The sequence below is a fragment of the Grampus griseus genome, assembly GCF_964374135.1.
Source record: "Grampus griseus genome assembly, chromosome: 2".
Taxonomy (NCBI): domain Eukaryota; kingdom Metazoa; phylum Chordata; class Mammalia; order Artiodactyla; family Delphinidae; genus Grampus; species Grampus griseus.
In genome coordinates this window covers 40,454,464-40,466,531 of record NC_139018.1, presented here as the reverse complement: position 1 = coordinate 40,466,531, position 12,068 = coordinate 40,454,464, and the positions used below count along the sequence as shown (strand labels likewise).

The 12,068-nt window shown below is 34.9% G+C and overlaps 1 protein-coding gene across 3 annotated transcripts in view; it reads left to right on the top strand.

Moving 5' to 3' along the window:
* MNAT1 (MNAT1 component of CDK activating kinase) overlaps window positions 1–12,068 on the top strand; it is a 220,279-nt gene that overhangs the window by 184,090 nt on the left and 24,121 nt on the right. Inside the window, exon 9 of one of the 3 annotated variants that reach the window (XM_082647794.1) lies at window positions 565–609. The exons of the other annotated variants lie outside the window; for them this stretch is intronic. Coding sequence (XP_082503920.1) covers window positions 565–571 — 7 coding nt within the window. The 3' untranslated portion in view covers window positions 572–609. Of the gene's footprint in view, window positions 1–564; window positions 610–12,068 lie in introns of those variants that run through there. 3 annotated transcript variants of the gene reach the window in all.

The following is a 12,068-nucleotide window of genomic DNA, read 5'->3' as shown; positions in this document are numbered from 1 at the left end:
AGTAAATATGCCTTCACTAATACGATTATATAATTTCAGAGTGCTTTGCAATTTCAAAGCACATCATCTCATTTGATTCTTGACCACAGTCCTGGGAGATAAGCAGGGCAAGTTTTATTGTTTACTGTATTATTTTGTTTTATGTTATTATCACATCCATTTTACAGGTGGGGAAACTGCAGCAAAGTCACTTGCTTCAGGCTATATGTCTTATAGGCAGCAGAATTAGGATGTCACCTTCTGGCTGATCTCTCAACTGTTTGTTTTTCCTATTTTCTCTTAAGGATCAATTACATGTCCAGCCATTGGGCAGTAAGGGGTGGGGATGGGAGGAAGGAGTTGTTTTTCATTTATTTTATCTTTTTATTCCAAAGCATTTCTACCAAGATAAAAATTTATCCAAAACAGATAAATGTGTTACTGTCTACTTTCCAAGTTGCTGGTTGCTAGGGCACCTATGCCTAATTTAGTAGCTTTTAAAATTTCCAAATATATGCTGGGTGGGAAAGGGAAGAAAGACTGTTACATCCTTTATTTATTTATTTTCTTGGCGGCCTCATGCAGCACGTGAGATCTTAGTTCCCCAACCAGGGATCGAACCTGCACCCCCTGCATTGGAAGCACAGAGTCTTAACCACTGGACCACCAGGGAAGTCCCTAACTGTTACATCTTGTAGAACAAAGGTAAATCCAAGTGGAGCTGTGTCTTTTCAAACAGTGAATTTTCCAGGGTTAGTTATAAACTAAGCATGATTTAATCGTGTACTACTGCAGCTGCAGTATCATAGAATTGAAAAGTGTTATCCATACAGGTTATGCACATAGAATAAGCTCTTGCTGATCTCTAGCTAGGACTGCAGTGTCCTGCAAAGGTGTTAAAATGCTTACTTAGGTTGTTTCTGGCATTTCTGTGATTAGCTCATGATTCAGTACATCTGGTGGTTTGGACCTAGAAATTTGAGTGAAGCAAAATTTATTATGGAAGGAGGCAGAATATTTTCTGTATTGTAGTACTGAGAAGGTAGATAGTTAGCTGCTTCTTATCCTGAAGAAAATGACAAATGGTCAGCCAGGTGGGTGTCCTTGCTCATCAAAGACTTTTAGTTTATATAGTCCTATAGTGTAGAAGTGATTTGTATATAAAAGAAGGATTTACTGTGACAAAGATTTCTCAGAAATAAGAATTTTAGAAATTTTTAAGAATTTATTTTATGTTACTAATTATACTGTATGAAAAATCTTATTGCCATATAGATTATGAAAAGCTCCTTATGCTTCTGATATATAAAAGTAACATTGAAGGCTATTTTCTTAGAGCATATTACAAAAAGATTTTATTTTTATGTTTAAGCTTTGACATACTTTAAAAATAAGTTGCTTAAAATGGTTTAGAGATCTGAATATAAGACTTGATACCATAAAACTCCTAGAAGAGAACATAGGCAAAACATTTTTGGATATAAATTGTAGCAATATTTTCTTAGATCAGTCTCCCAAAGCAAAGAAATAAAAGCAAAAATAAACAGGGACTACCCTGGTGGTGTGGTGTTTAAGAATCTGCCTGCCAATGCAGGGGACATGGGTTTGAGCCCTGGTCTGGGAAGATCCCACATGCCACGGAGCACCTAAACCCGTGCACCACAACTGCTGAGCCTGCATTCCACAACTACTGAGCCTGCACTCCAGAGCCCGCGAGCCACAGCTACTGAGCCAGCGTGCCAAAACTACTGAAGCTCACGTGCCTAGAGCCCGTGCTCTGCAAAAAGGGAAGCCACCGCAATGAGAAGCCCGCTCACTGCAACGAAGAGTAGCCCCTGCTCACTGCAACTAGAGAAAGCCCGTGTACAGCAACAAAGACACAATGCAACCAAAAATAAAATAATAAATAAATAATTTATTTTTTAAAAAAGCAAAAATAAACAAATGGGACCTAATCAAACTTAAAAGATTTTGCACAGGAAAGAAAACTGTCAACAAAACGAAAAGACAACTTATGGAATGGTAGAAAAAATTTGCAAATGGTGCAACCGACAAGGGGTTGATTTCCAAAATATACAAACAGCTCATATAACTCAATATCAGAAAAAAAAACCACAATCAAAAAATGGGCAGAAGACCTAACTAGACATTTCTCCAAAGAAGACATACAGATGGCCAATAGGCACATGAAATGATGCTCAATGTGGCTAATCATTAGAGAAGAGCAAGTCAAAAATACAACGAAGTGTCATCTCACACAGGTCAGAATGGCTATCATCAAAAAGTCTACAAATAGTAAATGCTGGAGAGGTTGTGGAGAAAAGGGAACCCTCCTACACTGTTGGGAATGTAAGTTGCAGCCACTGTGGAAAATAATATGGGGGTTCCTTAAAAAACTAAAAATAGAGCTACCATACGATCCAGCAATCCCACTCCTAGGCATATATCCAGAAAACATGAAAACAGTAATTTGAAAAAGATACATATACCCTAGTGTTCATAGCAGCATTATTTTCATTAGCCAAGACATGGAAACAACCCAAATGCCCATCAACAGACGATTGGTTTAAGATGTGTGTATACACACACACACACAGATACAGACACACACACACACACACACAACAATATTACTCAGCCATAAAAAAAGAATGAAAATGCCATTTTCAGCAACATGGATGGACCTAGAGAATGTCATACTAAGTGAAGTAAGCCAGACAGGGAAAGGCAGGTATTATATGATATCACTTATACATGGAATTAAAAAAAATACAAACGAATCTATAGACAAAACAGAAACAGAGTCACAGACATAGAAAACCATACTTATGGTTACCAAAGGGGAAAGGGAGGGGGGGAAGGGATAAATTAGTAGTATGGGATTAACAGATACAAACTACATAAAATAGATAAGCAACAAGGATTTACTGTATAACATAGGAAACAGTATTCAATATCTTATAATAACTTATAATGGAAAATAATCTGAAAAAAATATATAACTGACTCACTTTAGTGAACACCTGAAATTAACAGAATATTGTAAATCAACTATACTTCAATAAAAAAATAAGTTGCTTAGAAAAAGATAATGAATTTAATGAAGAGTTATCTTCTAATCAAGCTTGATTCCACTTGAAATTAATTAGTAAAAGGGTTCCTGTTTATCAGAAAGGGTATGTTTTAAAATGTTTATTTGTAAAACGGATAGAAATATAAAAAGTAGAATGTATTAGAAAACATGTTTAGTCATTAAGGTGTCATAAATCGTTCATGTAAGAAGTATTCAGCTTCATTTTTTTTGTCACTTAGTATATAAAGCTTTCCTTTCTATTTCTTATTTATGACATTATTTAATAAGTATGCCATGTTGGGATTGTTTTCATTGTGTTCATCTTAAAACTATTTGTTTTGGTGAGTCCTTTATTGTTTTCCTTTTTTTCTTGTCCATTTGTTTCATAGCTAAAGCAAGTCTTAACTATTATATTAGAGTAGAAATGGAAAATATGAGCTGATAGAAGGGTTTTCAGATCAAAAACTTATTTTACAACCTCTTTAAGATATGACAAATGCAGAAATAGAATTATGTTAAAGTGGAATAAAATTCAGAAACAGCATGTAAGAGGTAGTCATTATGTTTGTTTTGGAAGGAGAGTGAAAGTAGATCTGGGAAGACTTTTGCAAGAACTGATACCTAAGTAGGGTGTAAAGAATGACTAGATATTTGCCAAACTGTTAGGAGGAGAAAGACATTCTAGTAGAAAGAAAAGCATACGTGAAGGCTCAGAAGCCTGACCCAGAAGATTGTGTTTCAGGAATTACAAGTTCTTAGTTATTGTTATAATAGAAAATATCGGGGGTGGGGTAGGGCAGGGAGGAGAGACATTAGGAAATGAGATTGGAGAAATAATCAAGCCAGATTAAGGGTCTTCTGTGTCCTGCTGCTGTGTCCTGCTGAAGAGTTGGAATTTTATTATATAGCTGATGGGAAACTAATTAAAGGATGTTAAGCAGAGAAGTGACATGATGAAATACTCCTACAGAAAGATTACTGTTACAGTACTGTGTAGATGTCGGGGATCTGGGTGGTGTAGGTAGAGCAGCTGAAGGCAAGGGAGTAGTTTATTGATCATGAATATTTATGGGAAGTTTAACTTCAAACATATTTAGGTAATATCATGAGGTATAAGAAAATGAGGTTGTCTATCTTTTTTTCTACTTTAGAAGTAAATTAAAAAATTTTAAACCTCACTATTTTAGAGTTTTCATAAAAAGCCACAATTTATACATTGACTGGTTATCTACAAGTAGTCTAACTTACTGTAAGAGAATTTGTATAAACACATACTACAGGTTTTTTTCTTTATATACTTTGGGGCTACTTTTCAGGTGTATGCAAGTTTATTAAATCTTCTTAGAGGATTGCCCCTCTTATTAGTGTGTAGATTCCCTCTCTATTCCTATTCATAATGGCTTGTTTATTTATTTATTTATTTATTTGGCTGTGCTGGGTCTTCCTTGCGGCACATGGGATCTAGTTCCCCGACCAGGGATTGAACCCAGGACCCCTGTATTAGGAGCGTGCAGTCTTAACTGCTGGACCACCAGGGAAGTCTATAAATAGTGGGTATGTTTTATTTATTTATTAATTTATTATTTTTAATACATTTATTTGGTTTTGGCTGCGCTGGGTCTTTGTTGGTACGTGTGGGCTTTCTCTAGTTGCGGCAAGCAGGGGCTACTCTTTGTTGTGGTGCGCAGGATTCTTATTGTGGTGGCTTCTCTTGTTGTGGAGCACGGGCTCTAGGCATGTGGGCTTAAGTAGTTGTGGCACGTGGGCTTCAGTAGTTGTGGCTCGCAGGCTCTAGAGCGCAGGCTCAGTAGTTGTGGTATGAGGACTCAGCAGTTGTGCACGGGTTTAGTTGCTACGCGGCATGTGGGATCTTCCTGGCCCAGGGCTTGAACCCATGTTCCCTGCATTGGCAGGCAGATTCTTAACCACTGCGTCACCAGGGAAGCCCCAATGGGTGTGTTTTAAATTTATAAATACATTATTAGCAGTGCATTAAACCAGCTTTCTTTCTTGTCTGTAGTTGCATTTTATGTGAGATTTTTAAAAATTCCTTTATTTTCATGTTTCCTGTGTGGTTTTAATTTATATCATTTGTAAATAGAATATTTATTACCTTTGTTGAGGTTTGGAAGAAATTTACATAATTACTTATGTGTAAATTACTATACAATTTATTACTATACATGTAAACCTAACTATTCTTAAGCTGTTACTCTTTACTTACAGATTTTACTTATGAATACAGTAATTTTTATGTAAAATAAGAATCATTTTCTCTTAATGTTCAGTTAACTCGGAAGTTTAATTAAAATTCTAACTACAAATTTAAAACTCTGATTCTTTAAAGCGCATCAGACTCCTAGAAAGCTGATTTACACATCTAACAAAATCTGCCTAGAAGTCCAACAATTGTAAATGGAATAAATCTGACAAAAATTAAGTAAATCAAGTGTTCTTAAGTGGTTTGAACATTTAAAAAAGGAAATTATTATATACAACACAGTTCATTAGTTACAGAACCTATGTATATATCCATATAATCACCGTTTATACAAAAGTATCACTACTGGTTTCAGTTTACAGTTGACTCTTGAACAACGCAGGGGTTAGGGGTGCCGACCCTCCAGGAGTTGAAAATCCTTGTGTAACTTTACAGTCAACCCATTGTATCAAAGTTTTCTAATCTGTGGATTCAAGAAACTGCAGATGATGTAGTACTGTAACATACACTCATGGAAAAAAAAATCCATGTATAAACGGACCTGTGCATTCAAACCCATGTTGTTCAAAGGTCAGGTGTACTTCTTGTAAGGTTAAACTCACTCGCTTTCCAAGGTAGACAGAATTACAGTCTTAGTCTATCTGGAACTGAGTTAATAGCTTGGAGTTCTTGACTGGATATCTGGGAAGGGGACATGAGACTTGGGAATACTTTTCCTGTTGGATATGTTTGTTAGCTCTTTCAATTCCATTCTTTTCCCTTCTCTACTCTGCTCTATACCCTGGGAAACTGACTTGTGTGGACTATATCAGTGGCTCCTGCATCTTTTGGTTTCTGGGTTGTAGTGGGGGTGGGCAGTAGCCAGCCTCAGCAGGAAATTAGAGAGTGGGAGGGGAATGAGACAAAGGTATTTATTTCCATACTGGGTTAGCATATGCTGGCTCTGCCCTTCAACAAAAAGTCACCGCTCTTCAAGACAGTCCTTTCTTAAACCATTCTCTCTTTTTTGGGTTCTTAGAGCCACACTTGTTTCTCTTGCCTAGAGTGGCAATGCCTCTGCTGGTACTCTGGGTTATTGAGCTATCCCCTATATTTCTCTACTTTGTCACTTCTGGAAATAGTCCTTTTGTAAATAAACCTTCCTCAGGTTATCCTAAGAAGAGTATGCCATCTCTTTTTAGTTGGAATCCTGTTATATGATCCAAAACCTAAGCCAGTGTAGTCATATCTTTCTTGCTACATTAGTAGGGCTTTCTGAACTCATGCTTTTCACATGGGACTTAACTAATTGTAACATCCCCCTTTTCTTGGTCCTGCCATTCATTGTCTCTCTCTGAGATGATGAATCTCTTAAGCTTTACCTAAAGCTTTTCTTTCATGTCAGTGGAAGTGATACTTTTTAAAAAATGTGTAATTTCCAGTCTATTTCATATAAATAAAATCAAACAATATGTGGCATGTGGCCTTTTGTGTTTGGTTTCTTTCACTTAGCATAATATTTTCAAGGTTCATCACATTGTAGTATATATCGTTTCTTTTTATGGCCAGTAATATTCCATTGTATGGGTCTTCCACAATTTGTATATATATTCATTTATTGAGGGACATTGGGTTGTTCCTGCCTTTTGGATATTGTGAATTGTGTTAAGCATGCCTGTACATGTACTTATTTTGGTACTTTTCAGTTCTTTTGGGTACATACTGAGAATTGGAATTGTGGGGTCTTATAATTCTATATTTAACTTTTTGAGGAACTACCAAACTGTTTTCCACAGCAGCTGAACCATTTTTCATTCTCATCAGTGGTGTACAAGGGTTCTAATCACTAATTATCTGAACATCTTTTGTGTTGGCAGCCATTTGTATATTTTTTGGGGAGAAATGTCTATTCAAATCCTTGGCCCATTTTTTAGTTGGGTTTTTTGCCTTTTTGTTATTGAGTTCTAAGAGTTCTTTATATTCTGGATACTAGGCTTTTATCAGATAGATGATTTGCAGATATTTCTCCCATTCTCTATGTTATCTTTCCACTTTTTTGATAATGTCCTTTGATGCACAAAGTTTTAAAATTTTGATGAAGTCCAATTTACTATTTTTTCTTTTGTTGCTCATGCTTTTGGTGTCATGTATTGATATAAGAATCCATTGCCAAGTCCAAGATTGTGAAGATTTACCCTTATCTTTTCTTCTAAAAGTTTTATGGTTTTAGTGCATATATATAGTGCATATTTTTTAGTTTATTGATCCATTTTGAGTTATTTTTTATATATGGTGTGAGTCAAACTTCATTCTTTTCCATGTGGATATCCAGTTGTCTCAGCACAATTTGTTGAAGAGACTATTCTTTCCCTATTGAATGGTGGTGTCACTGTTGTTGTGAATTAGTCAGTCATAGATGTATGGCTTTATTTCTGAACTCTTAATTCTGTTGCATTGAGTTATATCTCCATCCTTATGCTAGTACCACACTATTTTGATTACTGTGGCTTTTATAGTAAGTTTTCAAATTGGGAACTGTCAGTCTTCCAACTTTGTTCTTCTTTTTCAAGGTTGTCTTGGCTGATTGAGGCCTCTTTGTAATTCCATATGAATTTGAGGATCACTTTTTCCATTTCTACAAAAAATGCTGTTGTAATTTTAAAAATGAGTTGAATTTGTAGATTGCTTTGGGTAGTATTGTTGTCTTAACAATATTAAATCTTTTAATCCATTAACATGGAATATTTTTCTATTTACAGTATTTAGGCCTTTAATTTATCTCAGCAATGTTTGTAGTTTTCAAAGTACAAGTCTTTCACCTCCTTGGTCAAATTTATTTTCAGGTATTTTATGCTTTCTGATGCTATTGTAAATGGAATTATTTTCTTAATTTCTTTCTTGGAACATTTTTTGCTAGTGTATAGAAATACAGTTGATTTTTGTGTGTTGATCTTGTATCCTGCAGCTTTGCTGAATTTATTTGTTACCTCCAGTGACCTTTTTGTGACTTCTTTGGAATTTTCTAAATATAGGATCATGTATTCTGTGAATAGAGTTAGTTTTACCTCTTTTCCAATTTTGATGCCTTTTATTTCGTTTCCTTGCCCAATTGCTTTTGTTAGAACTTCCAGTACAGTGTTCAACAGCAATGGCGAAGGCAGGCATCCGTGTCTTTGTTCTTGATATTAGCAGAAAAGCTTTCAGTCTTTCACCATTGAGTATGATGTCAGCTGTTGTTTTTTCATAAATGCTCTTAATCATGTTAAGGAAGATTCCCTTCTATTTCTAGTTCTCTGAGTGTTTTTTTTTTAACAGTTTTAATATTTATTTATTTATTTAGGCTGCACTGGATCTTATTTGCAGCACGCAGTATCTTTTTTTTTTTAGTTGTGGCATGCAGGCTTCTTAGTTGCGGCATGCGAACTCTTAGTTGTGGCATGCGTGTGGGATCTAGTTACTCGACCAGGTATCGAACCTGGGTTCCCTGCATTGGGAGTGCAGAGTCTTACCCACTGGACCACCAGAAAGTCCCATCTCTGAGTGTTTTTATTATGAAAAGGTGTTGGAGTTTCTCAAATGCTTTTTCTGTGTCATTTGAGACAGTCACTTTTTTTTTTCCTTTGTATTACATCATATTGATTTTCCTATGATGAACCACCCTTGTATTCATGGGATAATTCCCACTTGGTCATGGTATATAATTCTTTCAATATGCTGTTGAACTTGTTTTGCTAATATTTTGTTGGAGGTTTTTACATCTATATTGATAAGAGATATTGCTCAGTAATTTCCTTGTGATATCATTGTTTGGCTTTGATATTGGTAATATTGGCCTTATAGAATGAGTTAGAAAGTATTTCTCCCTCTTCTATTTTTGGAAGATTTTGGAAAGGATTGGTTTTAATTCTCCTTTAAATATTTGGTGGAATTCACCAATGATGCTATCTGGTTCTGGACTTTTACTTGTTGGGAGTTTTTGATTACTGGTACAATTCTTACTTGTTATAGGTCTGTTGAGATTTTCTATTTTTTATTGGATCAGTTTAGATAATTTGTGTTTCCAGGAATTGTCCATATATCTAGGTTATCTAATTTGTTGGCATACAGTTGTTCATAGTTATTTTTTAGTTATTTGCATCTTTTGTCTTTCTTCTTGGTCAGTCTAGCTAAAGGTTTGTCAATTTTGCTAATCTTTTCAAAGTACTAACTTTGGCTTTCGTTGACTCTGTTGTTTTTTTGTTCTTTGGTTCATTTATGTTCATGCTAATCATTATTATTTCTTTCCTTTTACTAGCTTTGGATTTAGTTTATTCTTCTTTTTCTAATTTCTTAAGGTGTAACATTAGGTTATTGATTTGAGGGGTTTTTAATATAAGCATTAACTGCTATAAATCTCCCTCTAAGCACTGCCTTCTTTGTATCTCATGAATTTTGTGTGTTCTGTTTCACTCATCACTAAGTATTTCCTAATTTCCCTTTTCATATCTTCTTTGACCCATTGCTTCTTAGTGTATGTTGTTTAATTTCCACATATTCATGAATTTTCCAGTTTCCTTCTTCAGTTGATTTCTAGCTTCATTACATTGTGGTTAGAGAGGTTTCTTTGCATGATTTCAGTCTTTTAAGATTTATGGAGACTTGTTTTGTGACCTAACATATGCTCTATCCTATCATTTTAAAAAATGTATTTTCTTTCCCTAGCTTTTCCTTCCAGGTTTTAGTTGGTCTATTGTATTTCTCAACTGTAATCTTTTCCTCCAGATAAAGATGAGTGCCCCGTGTCAGTCCTTCAGTCAGTCCAGTCAGGCCCCTAGACAGAATAGAACAGACAAACACAATAATTTGTTTATAATATCTACCCTTCTTCCTCTGAAAACCGGGACCACGGCCCCACACAGGGAAGGTAGGCTGCTGAGCTGGGGAAGGTGTGGGGCAAGGGCAAGTAAAAATTCCACAGAGCTTTCCTACCATTTGAAAGTTGCCGTTTTCCTGATTCAGCCGTCTCTTGGTTGCTGTAAACCTTTAGCTACTTTCCAGAGTTCTGACAAAGTTGGTTCTGACAGTTTTACTTGTTTTCAGTGTTTCTGTGGAGGGATGGGAGCTTGGAGCTGCCTCCATCATTTTCTAATATCCTGGCCCCTCATTTACTTTTATAATTTGTTTATGTCTCCTTGACCACCATTATGTAATAATAGTTTTGTTCATGTTTCTCTTATCCTCACCTGGTAGGCAGAGGTGACAGTGTCTGTTACCTGAGGCAAACTTGACTTCCCTGATTCTTGAGTTGCTCTTTATAAACTGAAGATACTCTGCTTTCCTCCCCTCTTTTCTCCCCCCTTGGTTATTATGAAGAGCAAAGAAGAAAATGAACATGAAAGTATTTTTGTAAAATTAATCTAATTATATAATCTGTTGATGTGGAACCTTATCAATGCTTATTTTCTTTTTGTAATTGAAATATGAGTCATCAAGAACCATTAAGTAGAAGTAAGTTAAACTGGGAGTTCGTGAATCTGTTCTCTGTTCCACATATTTTGTCAGCAGATTATAGTTACAGCAGAACATGCATATTTTTTGGATCACTGCAGACTAAAATGCCCTTGAGCAAAGAAAGAAAAGGAAGCAAACTAGGGAAAAACTTACATTACTAAACTTTTTTCAATCTTTTGTAATCAAATTTGAGTTTAATGAACATTTCCAGTTACCTAGAATATTAAAGCATAGACTGATTAAAAATCTGTACTCCGTGTCTTAGAGAGCATTCTTAATCTTCTGTTTTCTTTATATTTATATAAATTTCCATTTTTCTGACACAAGACTCAAAGACACTGTCAACCATTTGAAAATATTATCTTCTTAAAGGAAAACACAGTAGGAATGAGGAGATGGGCTATAGACATATTTGTATAAAATCAACTTTGCTCTCTGATTATAGTATATTACTTCTTTTTGTTATTTAAAAGATTCCTTGTATACAGGTGAAAGGTATGATGTACTTTATGGAAAAAATATATCCTTATGTTTCTTTTAAGTTCTACTTAATGTACTGTCTGTTATCATTAGGCAATGTTAAAACATCCTTATCATATAATTACTGCAGTACTTTAATGTTTGATACTTTATGGTCTTGATAATTTTATAAAATGTTATTTTATGTAGAAATACAGAATTATTTCATAGATATTCTTTACCATAGTCAGCCTCTGAATATTTATAATGTATGTTAGGTGATTTGTCATCCTTTTGCAGGACTTCCCTCAGCTATGCTATATAGTTAATTAAATATTTGAGTTTCATATATATTCACTTGTAACACATTGACAGACATTTCAGTGTACTCCATTACATGGGAAACATTGATTTGAGCATGCTATGCTATTTTAAAAATATTAAATGTGAGAGCTTTAGTTTCCTGTTTAGGTAATATCTAAAATGTTTGCCCAAATTAGCCAACATGTGACCATTTTTTTAAGTTTGCAGGATATATTAATTTATACCAGAATAAAAGCTGATTTCCTCCTGATTCCTTAAGAATTGCAAAATCCCCTAAGAATTACAAAACTACAAATTGTCTAAATTCTGGTAAGCCAGGAACTTCAGTTTTGGTTTCTAGAACTAATAATTTTCTATGAGAAATTACCTCTGGTTTTCTGGCTTGTACTGAGAACCATTTTATTGTCCTAACTATTCATAGAAAAATAAGTAATGAGAACTCAAGGAATTTTCATGCAAACATAGCTATTAAGGAGTGTTAAGTCTTTGTTCACTGTGAGGAAATAAATGTTTAGAAAATTCTTACTGTAAATATGATTATAA